This window comes from Pezoporus flaviventris, unplaced genomic scaffold, assembly GCF_033815535.1.
Source record: "Pezoporus flaviventris isolate CSIRO_AGI_PZ_B2104156 unplaced genomic scaffold, CSIRO_AGI_Pfla_v1 ptg000007l, whole genome shotgun sequence".
Classification (NCBI taxonomy): domain Eukaryota; kingdom Metazoa; phylum Chordata; class Aves; order Psittaciformes; family Psittacidae; genus Pezoporus; species Pezoporus flaviventris.
The window spans coordinates 62,518,406-62,542,022 of record NW_026892555.1 but is presented as its reverse complement, the minus strand read 5'-3'; the positions used below and the strand labels follow the sequence as shown (position 1 = coordinate 62,542,022).

Below are 23,617 nucleotides of genomic sequence, written 5' to 3'. Positions count from 1 at the left end.
TAATAATAAAATGTGGTTCAGATTCTTTCTAACCCTTCAGGATTTCTTTCCTCTGTTTAGGGATGGGAGATTGCTCTCTGTATTAGCTCTTTGTCCCAATGCCACTGACAAAGCTTCTGCTGATCTTCCTCCATTGGCTTGATTCTGTCATGAATACTTTTCTCCTTTCAAGAAACCTGACATAAGAAGCATATTTAGATGTCTCTGAGGATCATTTTTCAGTGCAGTACATTCTAGCAAATCTCTAGGTGCCTCTGAAACTTCACCCTTAAGCTTTTGCTTTATTATTCTGTGTTCCTCTATTTGGTGCAAGTTTTTAAGGTTATGCTTTTCTTGGTTGAGATTTTTTAATGAATATCATACAGACATTTATAATCATTTATGTATATTTCTTTTCAAGATGCCAGCGATCAAAGAGAAGACATTTACATTGGAAACCACATACCTTGTTCAGAAAGCTTCAATGGCTACTGTATACATGGAAAATGTGAATTCATTTATTCCACTCAGAAGGCTTCCTGCCGGTAAGTTCTGCATGCCTCCAAAGTGTGCTTGAAATTGCTGTAAAGCTTAATCAAAATGCTCTCTAGACATAATTACAGCATGTACCAATTTGCACTTATCTAAGCAGCGCCACAAGAGCTGTATCCCTATGCTGTGGGTAGCACCCAGCTGCTCCCGTCATGTGGATGATAGTGCTCAGAGGCGACACTCAGTCAGGTAGTTCAGAAGCTTAATATCCCTGAAGAGTGTGGCCTTAGTGTTGCCCCCTTATTTTCAGCTGCTAAATCCTATCTGGAGAGAGAAAAACCCACAAAAAGAATGCCTTTGCCTTGCATGGTTTCTCTGTATGACTGCTTTCCCCATAGACCTCTCAGTCTGTTTTTATACTATCTGTGCATTTTATTGCTCCTGTCATAAACTCTCTCTAGAGTATCAATATCTTATTTTTAACATTAATTGTCCTTTTCACAGTAATAGGCTTCATCTAGAGAGTATAATATTGCAACATGTTCTTCAGCCCACGCTGTTTGTCTACAGTGAAATCTAGCAGCTCAGTATTCTCAGTATAAAGCCGCTCAGTGTTTCCTAGTTTACCTGAATGTTCCAGTTTATTTCCCCCAGACAATATTTTTCTTTACATTTCACCAATTGAATTCTGCAACTTTATTTACCTCAAAAACTAAAATTAATTTTAAAAGTTTTTTACAGAAAATGGCCACTTTTTCTTCATGATATGTAGTGCCCTGCTCATTAGGAGCTTTCACTCCTGAACTTCTGTCTTGCAAGCTTGTACTTTCAGATTAATGTGGTCAAAGATGCTATAACTCTTTGCTTTCATTTGCTTTGGAAAATTCAGCTGTAAATCCATTAGATACTATCAGATCTTGTCCCTTGATCTTTATTGATCAGGGATATTAAGGAGGTGTTGCACTGCCAAGATTTAAGGGTTTCCAGACTGATCAGAGAGCAGGAAGCCCAAAAGGCAGAGCCAATATGGTTGTCAGCTTCAGCATGTGGAAGCTTATATCATTCCTTTTGCCATCCAAGACCCTTTCTTGTTTATTTTCACCTTTCCAGTAGGATTTACTTGTTTTTCTCTTTTCTTTGGACAGAGCCAAGAGAGCTCAAAATGGCTTTGCCTCTTTTGGGAAACTGGGTGCATCCGCCCACATTATCTTGATGGGCGTTATACAGCAGTATTTGAATACAGTATTCTTTTAATCTAGAGCTGTGTTTAACAAAATTTTTGATGGGTTTGTCCTCAAAATATTCAAAGTAGAGGTATTTCAAGGAAAAAGGTCCTGGCTGATTTTATATTTTTTTATTTCTTGAACTTTTGTTTTGCTGGAAGGCACTAATCACATAGAAATGTATTCATTAATGATTCAATTACTGTTCTATCATGCAAATATTTATTATTACTCTAATAATTACTGACAGGCAATGTTTCAATGAATTTAGTTAATGTACTCTCCCTTTATATTCTATTCTACAATTACTGTTCCTACCTTCAGTTATTTATTTGAACAGCCTGAACCCTGTCTCAGCACTGGACCTCGCGCAACAACCCTCACATGGTTCCAGTCAAGAATTTCTGATTGTCTGTTCTTAACCCTAAGTATCAGATCGCCTTTGGATTTTTCTTGGCTATTTAAATACTGATGGTCTCATATTTTATCCATGTTTCCTACTAGAGCAGAGTTAATAAGGAAACAAATGATTTATATCAGGCAGCAATCTGCTGTAGTAATCAGGTACTTCTACCAAAGAAAAAAATCTCTCTTTCTGTGGCAAGTAACATATCACGATGAATGCTGGGGGTAGATTGTTATTTTCAAATCCTTTGTGTTCTCATACACATCTAGCATGTACATTGTTTAATTTGGCTCTCATTTCCTGGTAGTGATCTATGTGAGGTTTCAGATGACCTAAAAACTGCAGCAAATACCTGCACAGGGCAAATTCTGACTTTGGCTTTCACTGAGGGCAGTGAATCTCCTTGCTCATTGCACGGCAGCCCTCCAGGACTCGCAGCAGGCGGGCGGAAGGAAGGTTTTGGAGTAGGCTGTTGCATAATATTTAGTTTAGCAGCCTTTGCACATCTGTGATCTGGTCTATCTGCCGCTGCAGTTCTTCCCCTTCCTTATGACAGGCTCCATCAAGGAGGCACAGGTCAAGCCTTTGCAAAGAACTTCTTTCGCTGACTCAATTAGTTGACTGATCAGCATATTTTGATAAATCCATGCTGACCTCTGTTTATCTTGCTATTGTATTAGTGCTATATTATCTTGCTATATGCTAATGCAGCAGAATGCTTTTTAATCTGTTCTACCTGTTTAAGGTAGCTTAAACTAGTGTCCACTAGTTTAAGTGAAGCTTAAACTTCATCCCATCGCCAATATAGCTCTTAACACGAGAACTTCTTCTTTACAGGAATTCAATACTCCTGAATCTCCATTCGATATTCCTCAGAAATAATTTCCTGTGGCTTCAGTGTTTCTGAGAAAACATCTTTGAATTACTTGTGTCCCCTTTGCTTTGTTTTGCCTTCTCTGTTTTAAAGCAATTCTCACATTAATCACACTTTGACTGTTACCTTCTTTAATGAAAACAAAAGCAAAGTAACAATGAAAATTCAGTCCTTTCCACTAGAAAGGAGTTCTCTTCCTTAAATTGTTTCTTTTTGCATTATTGCCAACGTATTCCCCACCCTCTTCCTTCATGTATGCTAATACACGTTTCTCTTGATTCTCTTCCTAATCATTACTGAGCTTACATGCAGTACACAGGGCTTTTCTTTAATAACTCTGCTCTTACAGGAACTTGTTTTATGCCTGAACCAAAACTCCTTACACAGCAGCTGATGGCTGGAGAAAGTAGAGTCACAAGATTATGAACATGTAAACCCCAATTGTTATCCCTGCATGCAAAGGGGGATTAGGAGTTGCATTAGCAGTTGCAGGAATGGCTGTGGAGTACTTATTTTATTCCTCCAAACACAAATAATTCCTACCCTAGCACAAAACTTTTTGATGGATGAGACTGATTTTGTGTTGCATTAGGGTCTATCTGATCCAGTTTACAAAAGGGTTTTTTCTCTGCCTGTGTGTGACCATTTCTTCTCCAGCTTTCTACCACAGAGCTGGAGGCTAATTGTATGTAATCCAGTTGCCCTGGATGATCCATTTGCATCAGTGAGTTTAAAGGACAGCTGTACAAGGAACTTGCTCAGGGATGTGAGTGGTGGACTTTCATTCCGCAGACTTCAGCTCAGTGTCTTGGGTGGCTCTTGCCTTTCAGTGTTGTGCTTCATCCTCTCTTGCCTTCCAACATGAATTGCTCCAGAGCATGTTTTCTCTGCCACCTTCACTGCTGGCACATCTGGCATTCCCTAAACTTATGTTGCTGATCAGGGGCAGCCTCTGTGTTCTCATTGAGCTAACTGCTGCTTTGCTCAGGAAAGCTACCATTTAGAGCAGCTACTTCTCTTCTACCTCCAGCCATTTCTCCCCTGTCCCTAGCCAATTTTTATGGATTCTTCCATGGACTCCCACTTTAACATTGTGGGCCTCTGTGTTTTCTAACCCGGCCTCCAGTAAATTTTGCTTCAGTGACAAGGCAGGAGGGGTGTGATGCTCGGCTTGTCTGATAGGTTTTGCAGGATTCCACTTCTGTATACTGCAGCTGGAAAAGAGATCTTCCTTTTCCCACATTTTTCAAGATTTCTCTTCCTCTTTGTCATATCTCTCTCATGCTGATGTTGCAGCCGAATGAGCATGCTGACATTGTGCTACCTGAGCATGCTTCTTTAAGCATGCTTCCTTTAACCTCCTCTACTTATTTCACCTATTTGCTTTATTCTTCCTAAATACCGCCCCAATTTAATAATGATCCCGTAAGTTTCCTTTGCCACATGAGGACATTCACCGTGCCGGTGTGTTCTCGGACACCAGTAACCAAATCCATGAAAGCAGAGCATATCTCCACACCTCCATCTTCTCACCAACTCTTTCTCAGCTGGAGTCACCTTGAACTCCTTATTTCATCTGCAGAATGACTGGGCTGTTTCCAGATTACAGATTCCCTAAAATATCCCTTTTCTTTTTCAGGTGTGAATCAGGATATACTGGACAGCACTGTGAAAAGACAGACTTTAGTATTCTTTATGTTGTCCCAAGCAGACAAAAGCTTACGCATGTCCTTATTGCAGCAATAATTGGAGCTGTACAGATTGCCATTATAGTTGCAATTGTCATGTGCATAACAAGGTAGGTAAAAACAAAAACAGTGAAAAATTATGCATTGTATGGATATACTTATTCTGTATTGAAATATTTAACACCCATAATTTTATATGCTTTATCTCAAAATATCCACATAAAAAGCACCTGATGACTGAAGCTGTAGGATTATGTAACATCCTATTGCCTTTGCTTTTTTGGTCACAAAAGACACATTGGTTTAGACTCACAAACCATCAGTAACTGCTCTGAATCCCCAGACCAAATGCCCAGCAGAAGAGACCAGCCTTGAAACACATCCAAAAGGTCAGCTACTGCATTAGACCTTCCCTGAACTTACTCAAGCATTGCTGGTATCTCATAGAAGCTATAATCCCTACTCCCGCCCAGTGAAACCAGAGAGGTTGACAAGATGCTGCTCTTTGCAGTACCACTGTAAATGGTGTTACACGGAGGGAGGAGTATCCCTCACACTATATATGCTTTCTGGAAATTAATGCGCATCTAGTCCTGTTATTAGTCACTCTCCATGGGAACCTATTTTATACAATTTAAAGACACACAAGTTTCTAGGTTGTCTCAGAGTCTCACCCTTTATGAAAACTGAGCTGAGAGCCATGGATTCCTTTTGATGACAAGGGGTTCAGCTTGCTCATTAAGGAGTTGAACCCAATGATGTCTGAGGTCTCTGGGATAAATTAAGGTTGACTTTAGTTACCTTATAGGTTCATGAAGTATTTAAGTCCTATGCTTGGGCATCCATGATACATGTGGATATACACATACTTTGACAGCTCCTGCACTTATAAAAGAGTTAGTTACTTGGTCATGCAGTTGATGTCATCCCTTTTTTACTGACCACCCCACTGGCCAAAGCACTGGTGAGAAGGCTGTGGTTCAGCAGCCCTCCTCTTTCAGCCTCCCTACAACTGCTCCCCAGCTCACAGTCTCTCAAGGACAGTCTGTCTTGCTTCACTGCAGTAGGAATGCTCCATTGAGCCTTGCCTGTTGCCTTATGGGTTAAGTCCCATCCCACTCAGAATTGCTGGCTTTTGTGAATCCTTCCTCAGCTGTGTGTCTGTCCCCAAGAAAGGGATCACCTGAGTCACCTTACAGAGAGTCCTGGGTGGGCTCTCTCTCAGGGGTGCCATGAGCAGCAGGACACTTGGAGGTCCAGCACTTCAAAAGGCTGTTTGATCCAATCTTGCCATCCACTGGATTTTAAGTATGAAATATGTATGGAGTAAAGCCAGGGTAATTATTCACTGTGGCATGTGTTTTGCTGGGTCAAGGCTGAAGGACATAGCACCTTGTTGGTTTCAGTCTTAAGCTCAAGCAGAACTCCTTTCTGAGTGATCTAAGGTCCCATGGGTGTCCCCAGGTAACAGTCCAGTACCGAACAGCAGGAGCATCCCTTCATAAACACAGCTCAGAGACTCCTTGCTATTGTTCTGTACAGAAGTTTAAGTCAATGTGTTATTTCTAGGCTTAATTTTATGTGGCATATGTAAAACCAGTCCTCCTTTTTCTTTATTTTTTTTTTAACAGAAAATGCCCCAAAAACAATAGAGGACGTCGGCAGAAGCAAAACCTAGGCCATTTTACTTCAGATACATCATCCAGAATGGTTTAACTTAGTGATTTTTATACCTACATTGACCATGTGATGTACATTTTTATTATATCTTTTTTTAAAGAATGGAAATATTTATTTCAGAGGCCTTATTTTTGAACATTTTTAGTGTAACAATGTTGGTCTGTATTCTGAAAGCAACAGCTCTAACAGCTATGGACTGTTTTAGTATCTTTACTTTTATGTTTTTGAATACAGTAGTCCATTTTCTGTATCTGTATCACATGGTTATATAATAGACTTGTGCTTTATCCATGGAATGTAATATTTTTGGGAACACAGATTTATTCCATCAATGGTTGTAGATTTAAAAACAAACAGGCAACAAACAATAAACCAACAAAAAAGTCCACGTTACCTAGCAAACAAGGCATGAACAAAAGGTAAAAATGTTTACAGCTTACTTTTCTTATGAGAAACTAGAAAACACTGTGTTTAAATACCGTAGATATTTAAATGTTTTTGGAAGTTAGTAACTGATTTTTTAGACACTGCCTATCGCATGAACTGTGAAGCTGTGTGCTGTGTGTAGTTGTAACATATTTATAAGACGTGTGGGCTGGGTCTAAGCACTGCCATCTTCATACTGAATTCCAACAATTTATTTTTAAAGAGGAAAACTATAAATTTCATAATTTGGGAAGTTACCTGGTAGAGCAGATGGCACAGGTCCAAAAGTAGGTCTGAGTAGATGTAGGTATTGTAAAAATTGGTGTTGAATAATTGAACACAAATAATTGGAATAAAGCCTACTTTATCACTGTTAAAGCTGTTTTAATACTTCTTAAACTTTTTTAAAGCAAATACATGTTTTAACACCTACAATACTGATTGTATAGTGTTTGTGATTAAAATACAAAAAAAAAAATAAAAGTGAATGAATTACTAGTGCTCTTGTATAGAGTATTTTCAAGAGCTAAAGAAGTCCATCCAAATTAGTCTGCTGGTCATAGTTATATTAATAGATCGTTAGTTGTCGTTTGAAAGATCCCGAGCTAAAGTGTGAATAGGATGTGTTCAGCTGTTTTAACATGTAGTTTAGGCTTTCAAAATTTTGCATGTAGGATTTAATAATTTGTTCAGTTAAAAAAAAGAAAAAAAAGAAAGAAATGCTTTCAACATTTTGAACTGGAAAAGCATGTCACACAATACAACGTTTTCACTATGTTGCCTCTGGTTTAGTGTGTTTATTTGTTAACCCCCATGTGGCAATTGCAGCAAGCTGAAGACCTGAAGTTGTTTTGCTGGGAAAAACAACGGTGTTCATTTTTCAGACCCCTCTTTGAGTTCTCTCAGAGGAAAGCACTCCAGTAACACGAAAGCAGAAGTAGATCGCTAAAAATATGCAAGTTTGCTTTCCTGCTTAATTACTAAGTTACTTAACTTTCCTGGATTAACGCTAATAACTTCATCAGTACAGAAGCGTGACCCTTTAAACATATGTTCCTTTCCAGACACTGCTTCCTAATTTTAGGGGTTTCATGTTGCTGAAAGTATCTGAACAATCATGTGTGGATATTTTGTAGTCAGAAGTATTTGACCAAGCTCCAGGAGCAGCGTTTCACACCCTACTTTGAGTATCGCCAGAGCCAGCTGTCACCCTGGCTCCCTGCAGCAGTGCCAGAACTGTTCTGGCAGGATCACCCAAACTTTGCCTCCTGCCGACCTGGCTGAAGGCAGGCAAAATGGATCGCCGCGAAATCACCTCCGAGCCTGACAAAACCCACCAAAATCGCCTCTCCAGTATCACCGAGGAGGAAGGAGAACAAGATGCAGCTTACACGATTGTGACGGTCCTGGACAAAGTGGCCAACATCGTGGACAGCGTGCAGGCGAGCCAGAAAAGGATAGAGGAGAGGCACAGGGAGATGGAAAACACCATCAAGACCATACAGATTGACATCTTAAAGCTTGCCCAGGCTCACGGCAACACAGGCTACACAGTGAACAAGTTACTGGAGAAAACCCGCAAAGTCAGCTCCGTCATGAAGGAGGTGCGGGCACGCGTGGAGAGGCAGAGCACCAACGTGCGGAAGGTGGAAGCAAAACAAGAGGAGATGCTGAAAAAAAACAAATTCCGGGTCGTAATCTACCAGGTAAAAGCAAACCTCATTTCTTGTAGCACTGTTGTTGTCCTGCCGCCTTGGTGGCTGGTGTAGGGCACTGATTAATGAACAAAATGACACAGGCTGTCCAACATGAGAGATATTTTATGCTTTCTTTAACATTCACTTGTGCTCCTCGGTGTCTTTTAGCATGAGCCCACTGACAGCAGCATACACGGTCTATTATTAGTGTTGGTGGGTTACTGAGCCAGTAGTGTAAGATTAACTGCAGATCAGCAAGGACTATTTGTTGCCTCTCCGAAGGGTAATATGAGGCAGGCTCTATAAATCTTGTCATACAAACCATGCCTGACATTCATCGGTGTTGTTTTTTCACCATATTAGGTCGAAGTCCAAATAGCAGAAGTGTTTTTGGGCTCCCTGAAACGCAGACTTTCTTCTGACGCTCACTTCAAAACATAAGGCTTGTTTACCTTGCAGCATTGCTCAGGCTTTCATAGTGCTGACAGATTGGGGCTTTTTCATTGTCTCAGTCTATATGCACAACCTATATGCACAAACTAAAGCTCAGACTCAAAAACCCTTCATGACAGCTGATAGCCCCTTGCATGCTCTACTTTGGAAATGGGCAAGCAAATCATACTTTTTCTTTCACTGACCTCATTGTAGGATGCTCCTTATTCTTATAAATGTGTTTGAAGAGAAGTTCCATGAAACAGCATGGTCTCGCTTACATGAGTAAGAATGGACAGTGCAGGCAGTTCATGGGTTCTGTCAGTTGCTAGTGAGAGCTGTGAAACCTGTTTGTTTAGTGGCCTGATCCCGCATTTGCTGCAACTTCGCAGTGCCCCAAGTCAGTAGAAAGTAAGGGTCTTTAATCTTTTGCTCCCTCATACCCCCGAGTCCCCAAAGCTTTTTTCAAATGAGTCATATTCGCCATTATGTGTTCCTGAAAATACCATCCCTCGTGAGTAACAAAACGCGCCCCCATCGCCCAGCCTTACACCCTGATCTTGCATCTGTTTGTTTGTACATAAATAACATTGCTTGCGATGAATGGGGCCATGTGTTTCAGTGGATATACTCACCACTGTATACAGCTGACAAATTCTTCTGCATAATCTAACTTTCCAAACTACTTCATTTGCTACAACTGGGAAAAAATAGCTAAACCAAGAAAAAAAGTAGGTAGGAAATTTTACCTTTTTAATGTCATGGTCATAACTCCTGTGGTTAATATGCAGCCAAATTGTACCTCCTGCATGACATACTGTGGATGTTCAGGAGAAAGCCTGGGCATAATTTGGCCTATTACCATTACAATTATTGCAAGCTGCACCATCATGATGGAATAGAAAACAGGCACACTCACTTTTTCCATGAAAATCATTTCCCAGCAAAAGGAAATAAATATCTCAGACTCCCCTGGTTAATGGCACAATGCCATTTCATTGATGGGCCTTTGCCATTAGATTGCAGTAGAAAATAGTTGAAGCTTTGAAAATGCTTGTTCTTGAAACAGTATTTGTTACATAATGTACATTTTTCTCCTAGCAAGACATGAGTAGTTGCTTATTTAAAAATGCAGTAAAATACGGTGAAAATGAAATTACATGGAGCTATAAAGAACAGCTGTTGGTATTTTCAGATGTTTCATGCAAAGGGTGCGCACTTTCTCTAAAAATCACCTTCAGTTGGAGTTTCTGAACTCTCTACTGGCTTTGCCAGACAAGAATGACCTGCACCCCACTCTGTATGTTTAATACTTCTAGGAAGGAAAACAGCATTTTTGATTGCTGTCTTCTAGCTTACTCTTCCTATGGTAGTTGAGAACTGCCAGTGAGAATATGGATGACTTCCTCTTTAACTTCCATCCCTTTATAAAGGGAGATTGAAGAATCTTTTCCCTCTCTTGCACGGTGGTGGAGCAGGTATGCTGATCCTCCCAGGATCTGTCATTTAACACTTTTCTGGAGTAGGATAACTGCATTGCTCCACAAAAACACTCTGGAAGCATGCTCTGGAACATGCTAGGGAGTCAAGAGTGCACTGAAGCTTTAAGGCACAGGTACAGTTGTGAAAGTCTCTTGCACAAAAGTGGAGTGATTTTCATACTGTCGATTTACACCAGTGTAGGCTGGAATGCCAAGACCTGAACGACTGAAGCTTGGTTGCAAAGAGTCTGTTAATAGCTACAGAATCAGCATACTCCCTTCACTGTATTTTAGAAATGGGTAGAATCAGGTTCTTTACTTGATGGTTGCGAGTGACAGCTCATCTGTAGTGACATTTTTTTCTAATGAATCATTTGGGACATTGTGATGGAGCCAATGACCTGTGCGTAGCTGGTGTTGAATGCCTACGTGGGTAAGCACACACTGGGTTTAGTTTTAACTTTTACCAAAACATCGGCATATCAGGAAAAAGGAAACACCAATTAAATCCTAAAGATTTCCTTTCAAGTGGATAGCTTTGATGTTATTGATAAAAAGAGAAGGCAGGCTGAAAAGAATCACTGGCTGGAGGAGATTGTCCCAAGAGACCTCAGCAATGATGAAAAGAATTAGCAATATCCTCCCATTAAAAAGAGACAAAGTGACCATCCTTGAGCATAATGATTAGGGAAGGTGAATTCTTTTTTCAAAGGCCGTGTGGTCAAGGAAAAGATCTGGTAGCAGGCAGCCCTCCTCCCCAGGCTGACTGCATGATTAAAAACGCCAGGTTACTTCAGACTTCCTAGTGAGGTCTTAGACCCTGGAGTGCTGTGTGACCTGAGACTACAGCAGGGAATGCAAAAGACATTATAAACTGGAACAGGTCAGTGTTCACTTCTCTTCGGGTTGGTCTGAATAACCAGCTGCGAGAGCTATCATTTCTCTGCAGTCAAAGATCATCTAACAGTTCTACTTTTTCTGACTAAATTATTCAGAAATCAAAGGGGATTTTCCTTTTTTTTTCTTTTTTTTTTTTTTTAACCCTGAAAGAACTTGATTTGCTTTCCTGCATTTTTTGCAAGTCTCTCTATGAATGGGAGCATACGGGCGCCACAAAGCCCTTGTTACAGTTACTGTTCTCTTTTCTATTATTACTTTATAAAAGCACCATCAACAAGTAACAACTTCCTATGCAGGGACACATGCATTTGTTCCCATCACTGTTGTCTGACATATAAAATTAGTGGACAGTCCCAGTGGACATGTCAGAAACCAGGCAGGGTTATGGCTTGGCTGGTTTACACAGTCATGTTACAGCCGATTAGTTTGCCCTGTGATTGCTCCACTGCACACATGGGAGAAGCTAGCAGAAGCAAACTTGTGTATGCTGTTCATATTATGCATAAATAAAGTTGGAAGTGGCTTTTCCTGGTCACTGTCCCTCTGCAGCATAATGCCTCGGCCAGTAGAAATGGTGACATCAAGGTGGGAACAACAATCTGTCAATCTGAAGTGGAAGCTCTTCCATCCAAAGTGTCAGTAAAAGTCACTGTGGCATGAGCTCAAGAAATGGGGATGCTGAAAGACCAGGCTCACAAGGTCACTCCCCATCTGCATGAACCTGTAATTACAGCTATTCTGGCACAAACCTGTGAGAGTAACCGTGACATGAAAGGCAGGAAATACAACACTTCTATTTAGAAAAAACACAAAGAAAGCCATCTGAACCATAGCCATTCATCTGATACCATTTGGGCATAAGAATAGCAGGCTCAGAAGGCCTCCACAGAACAGAACTGTTAGTACATGGAGTTAAATAGCTCACCAAGAGCAGGCTGTGCTGGTGAAGTCACATTTGCTGTTTCACAGAAACATGACAGGTCTTACCCTTTCTCATATTTATGTACCTGATATCTTCATCTCATGACAGATAATCTGGAAAAACAACAGAGGAATGTGGATTGTATTGAAATGGGAAGTGAGGCTTGTGATGGGTTTTTAAAAGTGCTTCCTCCTAAGACCATCTTTGTCAACTGTATCGTATTTTCATTAAAGATATTGGCACAGAAAAGGTGTAGATACTAACAAAATACATTCAAAATGAGGAATTGTCAGTCCAGAGAAAGACATGCAGGCAAGAAACCAAATAAACTTTGGAGCTAGAGTAATGCTAATGTAGGTGTACAGTGTCAATTCCTTTAGCTTCAGCAGAAGCCCTAGTTGTTAGTCTTCCGAGGCCCCATGGGTTGGCAAGGACAGAAACAGCATGTTACTTGCTCACAAGGTGACTGAGAGTCCACTTGATGCTGTGGCTCTTAAAGAAAGTTAAATGTGGGCATGAAAGGCTTCAGGGCACAGGGTTGATATTTCCAGAAGTGACAAGAGATGCCTAGTGTCCTTGCCCAAAACGTTTCGGAGCCCACCTGGACTACTATGTACTGCTCTGACCACCCACGTTGAAGTAAGTTGTGCTCAAGTTGAACAGCCACCAAGCTGATGAGAGAAATGAGAAGCCCTGGTAAATGAGAAGAGAGCAGGTCTAGACCCAGGCTGGTAGAGTCCAGGAAGACACGAGGCTAAGAAACGTTGTGGCTGTCGTTTATACATCCATTTAGGCACGGATGAGGAGTCCAGTAAAGAACATCAACAAAACAGATGAAATGGGTATAAACTGCCCATGAGACATCTCAGGTCAGAAAGCAGAAATGGATTCTTAGACCTGGAGACAAAGCCTTCTGCTAGAACCCATGGGGAGGGAAGAAAAACTGAACTGCTATTTAAGTCTGAGAACTTAATGGCAAAAAAGATGGTGTAGGATGACTACCTCAGACACAGAGGCCTCAGCAGTCCAGTGACACAGGGCTTTTGTTGGAGTCTTTGTGCCATAAACCCGATAAATGTTTTTACAGCTGGGACAGGTAATTGCCTTCGCTGAGAATACAGAGAATAAAAGAAACCCAAGGGTTATGTCAGAGAGCGTAGCAAGGGTCCTTTGTTCGCAGTGTCAAGCCCAGTCCTGTGGTTCAGAGTGCTGAGCTGGCCCCGTGCTGTGCAGGCAGCCGCCGGTGGAGTGGCAGAGCCAGCGCTGAGGCTGCCAAGAAGATCCTAAATTACCGTGATTTTTAGGAAAAAGGAAAACCAACCACTTTGAAACAGCGAGAGCAAATCTGTGTTTCTGGTGACGCCTTCACAGGGAAGGAGAACAAAAGGAATTAATATAAATAAATAAATAAGGAGCAGCTGTTGGGCCACAGGCTGTCATCTTCTCAGGGCTGCCACTGATTTTTCTCCACCTATTAACACTGAGCGGTGGAAACAACTGATCTCGGTTTACGTGTGCACTGGATGCAGTTGTTCAGGCCTTTGCTTGTGGTTGGCCAGCAAGCCAGCAGAAGAGCATAGCTACGCCATGAGCCTTCTGTGTTGTGCTTTTTCCCCCCAGTCCCAGAGGCTGCCAGGAGTGGCTTATCAGCAGGAACTGTGGCTGGCCACCGTGGGTATTCAGCAATACCCGTCGTGCCTGAGGCCCATATTCAGGGGTCGACTTAACTGGGGACATGCAGTTGGGATTTATATTCTCAGCACTACTGATAGCTGAACCTTGCAATTTTTCCTTTAGCACATGAATAAAGTTGATCACAACAGTGCAGGCACAGACATGAGGAGTACATGAAATCATTAAAAGCAAGCTCAGACTTGGGATGCATCTTGCCAGGCATTACACATCAATAATGCAGATGTTTCTACATTTGGCATATAGACTCCATTCAAACTAGCAGAGAGAAATGTGTGGAGGCTGATTCACTCGATCCTTCGTAGACCTCTACTTCTGGATACAGATTCCACTTTATAAGTACCTTTCTCTCCATTTAGTTGACAGGGTGTCCAGAACCAAGTTCTCATGGAGACATGGTTGCTTGGGCAGATGAGTTCAGCAGCTCCTGATGGCTGGCTGGGTTTCACTTGTACTATCCTGTTCCAGGTAGCTTGCAAGAGCAGTCATTTTGTGATGAATGAATAAATCAGAACATTACCAGACATATTTTTTTGTCTTATCACACCTTTTGATCACTCTGTCCTCCACTGACAAAGGCTTGATACCTACAGATAAAGTGGAAGTGAGAAATGCCACCAGTTTAATTGCAAACCTGCAGACTGACCTGCAGAACTATTTGCTAGGCTAGCTCCATAAAACAATAGCAAAGCAAAGTGTGAAGGTTTAATTCTCCCCTGGAGCTGCATCAGTCCTTTTATGCAGCATGTGGTGGCCTGGAGCCAAGGACTTCTCCAAGTGATGTAGGTATAACTAGGTGCCACTTGCTTGTCTGTAGCTTGCTACAGCCATTTAATGAGAGAATGAGCTGGGTTTCTTTGCATTCATTGTATGCTCCTGGTTAAATTAATGAATTTCTGACAAAATTTAAAGAAAAAGGATGTGTATTAAGCCTCAGAAAAGAGGAATGAAGGGGGCTGACTGTTCTGGCCAGGATGCTTTTTCATTATGGAAAAATAATTCTAAATACAACAGCACTTGGCCATAAGTCTTGTGTGATGAAGTATTTATTCCCTGTCTACTTTGCTTGATAAAATCCCTCAGGTGCCCTTTTAAAATAATCCTATTTTTCTCTCATCTGAGCAGTTTTTTGGCCTGATGGCAGGGATTTTGAAATGGCATATTTGCAGAAAAAATGAAGGGATCGCTTGAGATTTATAAAGCTTCCCTCTGAACTGTTAGAATATGAGTACTGAATGTTTTGTAATTCGTTATTCATCAGCGTTTTCGTATTGATTTAGAGAGCAATTTCAAGATGTTTTAGTGATTTACCTCAGCTGCCAGTCTGAATAAAAAATCATTCATTTAACATGCAAATTTCTAGGACTCTTAAACATCGTGGCGATGCAGATTCGTGCCCATACGCTGCCAGTCATTTGCATCCCCAGTTGTCATAGACATGGCAGCAGTGCTAGGCCAGGCGCTGGGTGGCCTTCAACTGCTTTTGCTGCTTCATGCTCTGCTTCAGAATTGTCAGGTGATCACCAGTCCCATCTGTGCTTATGTTAATCATGACCTGCACCTTCCCTGTCACACAGCACAAGGCCGAAGGATCATTCGCTATGACCTCTTCCCTGCGCAATACAATGACTCCAAGTCAGAGTCTAATCTCCCTCTACTACCTGCTTGTGCTGTGAGCAGCTTCTTTAGAAGCATTTTGAGGCTTCGTTTTTAATACATCCACACATACACAATACATAATTTTACATGTATAACGTAAGATTTATATATATGTATGAAATTTAATTCTTTATTTGATCATTCCATTTTTCTCTGCTACTGTTTACTGTATTTTAATATTTGTTCTGCTACAGTTTTAATTGAAATTGGATACTAGTGGAGAGCTGGTAACACCTGCCTTTATTAAAGCTTGTTAGAGTTATGCTTTGAAGGTATTTGAAGAGAGAATGCAAAACTGGCTTATAGTGTTTCTAGCATATATTTACACATAAGACAATGCACTATATCTTTTTTTCTCCTTGCTGGCTCTAGAAGCCCAGTCTGGGTTTTGAGATACAAACCCAGAATACGTGTGCCACAATCATGAAAGGACAAGGGGAGTAAAGCTCTTGAACTGGCCACATCCCTTAAAATGCCTTCACATCCCCTTTTTTTTGTTTTGTTTTAAATGGCATTATAATAAATTTATTACTGAAATTATCGATAGAAGTGTTGATGTACTTAAAGCCTAACTTCTTGTACAGTGACACTGTCACTGCTTCGTCTAGTGAATCCCATGAACTTTGAAGTAGCAACCCACCTTTTCTGACTGAAAATAATGCTAATGCTGCTATTAATTACTGATTGCATCTGTGCCTACAAAGATGAAGGTGGAGATTTAGCTAACAAGTCTGTGAGAGAATTTTCTCAATAACCCTTTTCCCTTGCACAGCCTCACTGACCTTGCTGAAGGCACAACATTCCTCTTCCAGCAGCCCCTTTGGCTTATTTACTCCACAGTTCAGCACTAAGAGCTATTGGAGCTGACCTGATCTTTGCCAGGACACCACTGCAGCAAAAAACACCTGAGACATCACTAAACAATTTGCTCTGCCATTTTCCTTCTTCCCCTGCCCAGAGATGAGAAGAGCCTGACTGTGCAGGCAGAGTTATCAAGCAGGCACATTTTGAGACTCTTCTTTTTTTGAGTCTCTTTTCCCCTGTAATTTTCAATTATCTGAGCATCACCACCCAGAGAGTCTCGTAATGTTCGTCAGGGGCATTGCCATATCTAAGATTATTTATCTACTTTTTTCAAGGCTTCTGTGAGGTGAGAAAGAGTTGCACTTTGTGTAGTTTCATGAGCGGGTGCATTATCCTTTCTTCATAAATGCCTTGTTATATCCTATGGGAGAAAGATGCTATTGCTGTGATCCCTTCCCTGAGATCAGGAGGTGTGGGCAGTGCCTGCAGAGTTGTCAGCGTGTGGGTGCAGAGCAGACGATGAAGAGTTTCCAGAGCAAAAGGAGTGTGTGAAGGACATAGACTACATCCCATTGAAAATTTTCTAATTGTGAATTCAATTGAAATGGGAGCAAAGGGTAAAGATAACAGTGATGGAGTCAGACTTTCTTGGGAACCCAGTGTTAGAAACATCAAGGCTTCAATATTCACCGCCCTTGGAGCCGTCTGTTCAAATCAATACTGTGCTGGCCTTCACCAAAGCTGAGGTTTAATCATCTGCTCACTTTGTATTCAGCCAAGCCTGTAAAAACTCCAACTTCTTCGGCTAGGCATATTTGAGAGGTTAAATATTCAAAAACTAGGAAAAGCTGAAGTTCAGGTTTAAGTGCTTTCTTACTGTGCCAGGGGCTTTACCAGCCACTCCTGAACTGTGCAATTGTTCTGTTATGACGTTATACCTTTAAGTTTTGTCTGTTCAGGTTGTTTCTGAAGCAGTGGATCTAACTAACCTTGCAGCTTTGTGGCCTTTGTATTTTTCTCCCTGCCCAGCTGAACTGCAAAGGTCTCCAGGCTTTTCCCTTACCATTCAATCAGTGCCTTCAGTCCTTCTTCCGCTACTACAGAACATGAAGCCTTTCTCCTTCCAGGCTTCATTTCCTTCTACACATGTGCATTCTTCCAAACTATTTCCAGTTCCAGCAACACACCATTGAATCTAACTCCTTTCTCCCCTCTTTCCCCTTACACCCATTCATAAACACACACTCTCTCTTCTCAGCACCCCCATCACCTAGCAAAAATGTCAGGTTCAGATCTACAAGCAAGGTATCTGAGCCATGGTGTGTTTGCTCGGGACAGACATCAGGCAGGAGGACAGACAGAATGATTCACAGTGCAGCAGGCAGAGAGAGCTTATTTCTTTGTGTCTCAGCTCAGCTCTGTCTCAAATTGGTGGAAAACATCCAAAGGTTTATTTGCTAGTGGAGAGAGCATGTAAGGATCTCTCCAGTAGAAGATGGGAGCTACATAACGTAAGCGCATGTGCTACATTTTTCTGTACAAAACCGATGATGACTTCCGAATCAAGCACTTACTGAATGACTTATCACCTTACTTTTGTATTGGAGAAGGGGAAAAAAAAATGTTTTGCTTTGAAAAGTCCAGGTTGATTTTTGGTGTGCTGAGTGGTGGACTAACTTTTCAGGAGATTATGGCCAATACAAGAACACCGGGGCCAGGGTGACAACCCTCTGTAGGGTGCACCCTCTCCAAGTGCTCCACTTAGAAGGAGTGATGAAAGGGAAGGGGAATGATCAGCTTCCACAGATTTGTTTCTTAGTTTCTGGTGCTGACCTGTTCATTTCTTTGGTGTTCCCAGTAGGCAGGGCAAGCAGAGTACATGTCCTTTGTACTAACCGATAGACCATGACTGCATTCCTCCTTCCTCAAGAAATCAGGTTAAAAATGGCTATTTGCTATCACCTGTTACTGTGAAATAGTCTCCTGTTCTTATTTTATCCGAGCGCTTACAAATTCAGCTTAAAGATCTTCCCTTACCTCCAATGATGTGGTGGTGACCAGTAGGAGTCCTTTCTAGCAAAACGCTAATGTAGCTTTTTAGCTAAAAGCTTGCAAGTAGCATCATCAATTGCTCAACTGCTTCTCATCCTCCCCTAAGATCAGGCTGCCTAGCCCTGCTTTTTCCAGTTCCATCTGCTTTCAAGCTAAGAAGAAAGCTGTCACCCAGATCAGGGCTTTGTCCCATGAACTGGAATCAGTAGGTGTTTGGTCTTTGCTTTTAGTGATTCTACAAATGAGCTGGTAGCTATATGCTTTGACTCCATCTATTTCCCACCTGCTGCTAAAACTTATTCTTCCTGCTGTCGGAAGGATGAGCTTCTCTCTTCTCTCTACCCCACTGATATCTAGTGACAAGAAGAAATGGGAAGGGGCAGGAGAGAGAAAGGAAGCAGATGAGAAAGCTTTCCTACTGAGCCTAAATCACTGTGCTTTCATTATGAAACCTCCCTAACATGCTAGCCAGTTTCACTAATGCTTTCCACTTTGATAACATCTTCCATCCAGAAATCTTTCAAGAAGCTAGAAACTCACACTAATTTTCAGTCTTGCTATATCTGATTCTGCAAGATGTGTGCAGAAACCAAGGAAAAGTAGAAAAACTGAGATTTGGCAAAGATCATTCTCAGAGTCTGTAGCAGAATGAGGAATGTTCCTCAGGGTCTGCAGTTCTAGTTTCTGTGTCTTGTCCACAAGACCTTCATTTCACATGTTACTGTTCATAAGTCTTAATTCTAACACATATGTATGAAAGTTAAAGTATTCTCTTCTAATAGGCTATAAAGCTAAGTACAATACAAAAATCTGGCGAGCGATTGACAAAAAGTACAGAAATATTGTTATTCTTCCAGAGGAAGACAGCTGAAATATTGCAGAGAAAATAATCTCTCTGCCTCCTCTCTTTTTAAAAGGTAATCTTCACACACCCTATTCACCACATCGTACTCATTTCTGTATGTACTGAAATTTCAGAATAGTCATTCTGGAAACATTTTTGTTACCATTTCAGCTGAAGGAGTGGGCTATAATTTACAAACTTTGAGGAATTATTTTCCAGCTGTGTTTTAGTTCACTTTCAGAAAAGAAGAGATTATGTTTATATATAGAAGTCTTTATATAATTAATGTTAATTTGCACATGTTAATGAAGATGATTATTAGCAAAGCATTGTAGTTTTGTTCCTGCTGATTCTGACAGATGAGTTGAATAACATTCTGCTGTAATCAATGTAACATAATTTGTCCCTATTTTTTTCTAAGCATTCACAACTATTTTTCTAGAGGGTTTTTAATGAAGCCAGCACATGATGACAGACTCATAAGCAGGCTTTATCTGCCAAATAGCTTCATGTATTTTATTGTACGTATTGCTAATACTCTGTAAAATTAAACATGACTTGCTGCTAATAACTCACTGTGAAAAATGACAGACTTCTTTTTGGCTGGAAATCAGTTCACAACAAAATATTCAGGAAGCCTGACCCCATTCTTCACGGGTTCACAACTAATATTAGTAAGATAATAATACTTAGGGAAAAGCCCAGACACTGTCATACTTCAGGAATCAGCTGAAGCAATTAGTAGCAATGGGAGACAGCTTAGAGAATTTTTATATAGCTGTTGTACTTCTCTGCACCCAAAAGGGCTTCTTCTCCTGGGAGAAGAGCACATACGCATAAACAGTTAGTAGGGAAGAAGAGGCCGGCATTGCCCATCTTGCACACGTCCTGTGAGCTCTAAGCTTTCTGCTGTGCATACACTAGTACTTTCAGGTAGAAGTGACTTGCTGACACCAAGCTACAACAAATCTGTAACATTCAGCAGTATTCAGATCAGGGAATCAACTCTCTTAGGAGATTGTCCCTGTTCAGATAAATCCTTCTGTTACCACAAGCTTTTTTCTTGGTAAATGATTTGCTTACTGTGGACAGCTTTTGGAAATCTTCTGTGTCCCAGTCTTTGAGCCTCTAAGTCTTTCTTTGGAAAGGCTACATAAATTCCTAATACTAAGATACCTAGGATAGTCACCGCTTCCAAGCATACAGCTAATACATATGTATAATATAAATATGTACTACTGCATGCTCATACAGGCCACCAACCTCACCACAGGAGAGAGGTGCTTGCTTGAAGCCATTCATATGTTTCCAGATGGAACAAGTGAAGTTCACCTCAGCAGTGGTGCAGCTGCTGAGCGAGTTGTATGGAACTGGGTCTACCAAATAACATTCCTTTGCTGACTATGTCCCCTTGTGGAGCCAGCACATGTAAGCTAATACGCTGGGGTTCAACCCCTTCTGGGCAGCAACAGAAATGTCAAGTCCCAGTGAGTCAAAAACATGCAATTGTATTGGTGACAGTAAAGGACTGAAGCTACTGGTATCATTGCACTCATCTGGAGAGCGTACAGCTGACATACGCACAAGAGCCTCCAATGAGTACAGAATGTGTACTTTTACTGGTGACGAATAATGGATCTAGGCCCAATCTCAGCAAAACAGATAAGATTTAAAAAAAACAAACTGAAGCAAAACCAAACCAAAACAAACAAGAAAACCCCAAATTTGTTCTGAAAACTATTAGAGGCCAGTATAAGGTTTCTTCTGCCATTTGTATTCTGTATAGATCATATACAATGATACAAGCCTACCTTGCTTTGTTACAATATTGTATTTCAGTTAGTATTAATTAACTACAAGCCAAAAACCTAAATGCTTGAATCATCATTCTTTTAAAACATGCTTGCTGGAAGATGACTTTGTGGTTTTGTTCACAGGAGGAAACTGAGTGTCCTTCATCTCTCTCTGTTATCAAAGAGAGGACAGCAGGGGAAACTCTGGAGGACGATTTCTTCCCACCTGATGATCTGTCTTCTGATGAAGAATATTATATTGAAGAAAGCAAAGCTACGCAGTTCAAGAAATCAGGCATGAGGCGCATAGATGATATCAAAAAGGCATTCTCAAGGGAAAATATCCAAAAGACAAGACAAAATTTCGGAAAGAAGGTAAACAGGCTTCGAACTAGAATAGTGACCCCTGAGAGGAGAGAGAGGATAAGGCAGTCAGGAGAGAGACTGAAACAATCTGGGATAAGGATCAAGAAAACCATTTCACAAGCTGCCCCAACGAAGGAGACATTCAAGATCCATAAAAAAGGTAAAGAACGAACAGGAGCTGAAGGTCAGGAAGGGATCCAGGAAGCTGGTGTGCACATCGCCTCTGAGCTCGCAGCAGCAGAGCCTTTCACTGAAGAAATCTCTTACACAGAAGTGATCACTAAGGTAAAGAAAGACAAGAATAGTGCAACAAAAGGTGCTTCCCAGACAACTGAAAAAGGAGTGACAATCCCAGAAGTTGTTCTTAAGCAGGAAGGAAAAGAAGGAGGAGGAGGAGGTGATGATGTCCCTTTGCTAGACTTACAGCAATCGGCATACAGAATCAACTAGCAAACACCCCATACTATCCTTACTGAAAAAGAAAGAACACAGGATGTATTCACTCAGCTTTAGGAAAATGTGTGTATTTGTGTTATACCACAAAAAATGTGTTGGTGTTGTTCTATCATTTACATGGGTGTCTATAGTGTTGTTCGCCTGAAAAAAGCCAAGCCATGCAAATGAAGGAATGGGGCTCCCCCTCTGTCTTGCAATGTGCCAATAGCCATTATTAACCCAAATGGAACTCGCATGTCAAAGGGAGACGGAAATCTGCTGGATTTTCAAGATTGACTTAGCAGTGACCACCTAATCACTCTTTAGTTTTATGTACAACAGGATAACAATTATTTCTTCTATCTTATACCAACTCCTGTAATCAGAAAACAGTGACAAAGGTATTGCTTCATACTACTAAATGAAAGAACTATGGAAAACGTGGATTTAGCTATACAAATCTTTTCATTTAAGGGCCCTCATTGAAACAGCAGGAGGAAGAAATTCCTGCTTTATCCAGGGTGTGACAAAATGTGGCAGGAATGATAGGTTTTTGGGTAAATTGTGTTTCTTCTCAGTGGAAAATAGAAGCTCCTGAAATGACTAAATATTATTTCTGGAGTTCTGGAAGAAGAAGGTTTGATGTACGTAAGCAATGCATTTTCTGCACTTATGGAGTAAGAATAAAAAAGCAGAAGACACATTAAATATAATTAGCAGGAAGAGAATGAGGTATCATATTCATGTTTTGGAACGATGAGATTGCAAGAAAGGCAAAGGTATGAAGCAGTAAAAAAAAGGAATAAGGTTAATGCATGGGTTCTGGATAAATAGAGAAAAGGTAGAATATTATAACTGAATATAACTGAAGTTTCCTCAAGGTCTTTTAAAGAATTGTTACTTTATCCAGAGGCTCATGACCATAAGTGACCAGACAAGGGAAATGGTTTGTTTTTCATTCTCTGTGCTTTTTCTGAGCTTCACTGCAATTAAAATCTATTCTACAAAGCCGCTGAAGCATAAGGCCAATCTATAACCTAATTCTTTGTTTCCTATCATTATCGTTATCAACCAGCCACAGCCTCAGGGATTATGAGACAGACACCCTTTGGAGTATGGAATGCTGTTTATTTGCAACACTTGGGAGCCAGTGCCCTGACATCAGATATGTTTGTAAACATGACCGCTACACTGACATGAGATGCAGGACAGTATTGCTCTCTTCCTTCTCAGATGGAGTTGCCTTCAAAGCACTTATCTAAAGCAATGTTAGTCATTACTATCTGTGTGGAAGAAACTTGTACAATATTGCCAAAAGCTGTATGATTGTATTTATTATCTCAAATTCATTTTAACAGCAGAGCATAACTTGGTTATCTATATACATTGTTTGAGGACTCTCAGCCAATTGTTAATCTACAATTTAAATATAACTAGCTTGATTTCAAACATTCTGCCTGCCAGTTCTTTCATTTAGCCTGGTGTACATCACATTTGAAGTGGGACAGCTTTAGCAATAGTAACTAGGGACCATTGGTTGGGGAAGGTCAATGTTATACCGTGCCAGTGACATTTAAAATCAATGTTGTCAGACTCGAAGTAGCAACTCTACCGAATGGAAGGATTGCATAGGGCAAGAGAGGGAGACAGAGAGAGGAAGACGCTTCCTTCAACCGTAAATTGCACATCTTAACTCTACTGTAATTACATGCAAAAAGGAAAAAAGGTTTTGCTTATAGGATAGACTGGAGGGTTTGTTTGATTGTTCTTTT

General features: G+C 40.8%; 3 protein-coding genes across 3 annotated transcripts in view; 2 read left to right on the top strand and 1 right to left on the bottom strand.

Moving 5' to 3' along the window:
* Positions 1 to 7,488, top strand: part of TMEFF1 (transmembrane protein with EGF like and two follistatin like domains 1) — a 119,815-nt gene extending 112,327 nt beyond the window's left edge. The window contains exons 8-10 of the mRNA XM_061449008.1: positions 401 to 524; positions 4,614 to 4,772; positions 6,294 to 7,488. Coding sequence (XP_061304992.1) covers positions 401 to 524; positions 4,614 to 4,772; positions 6,294 to 6,378 — 368 coding nt within the window. The 3' untranslated portion in view covers positions 6,379 to 7,488. The remainder of the gene's footprint in view (positions 1 to 400; positions 525 to 4,613; positions 4,773 to 6,293) is intronic.
* LOC133267073 (dynein axonemal heavy chain 5-like) overlaps positions 1 to 23,617 on the bottom strand; it is a 459,819-nt gene that overhangs the window by 275,524 nt on the left and 160,678 nt on the right. The window lies entirely within an intron of this gene.
* On the top strand, positions 7,695 to 23,294 carry CAVIN4 (caveolae associated protein 4). The gene is made up of 2 exons (XM_061449009.1): positions 7,695 to 8,474; positions 21,189 to 23,294. The coding sequence occupies exons 1-2, from the start codon at positions 8,064 to 8,066 to the stop codon at positions 21,858 to 21,860; spliced, it is 1,083 nt and encodes a 360-aa protein (XP_061304993.1). The 5' UTR covers positions 7,695 to 8,063; the 3' UTR covers positions 21,861 to 23,294.

What these genes read in the sequence shown, in the direction of transcription:
- CAVIN4 (XM_061449009.1), top strand. Translation starts at nt 8,064, where the DNA reads ATGGATCGCCGCGAAATCACCTCCGAGCCTGACAAAACCCACCAAAAT. An exon ending in TCCGGGTCGTAATCTACCAG is followed by an intron (nt 8,475 to 21,188) that starts GTAAAAGCAAAC and finishes TTTTGTTCACAG; the next exon opens with GAGGAAACTGAGTGTCCTTC.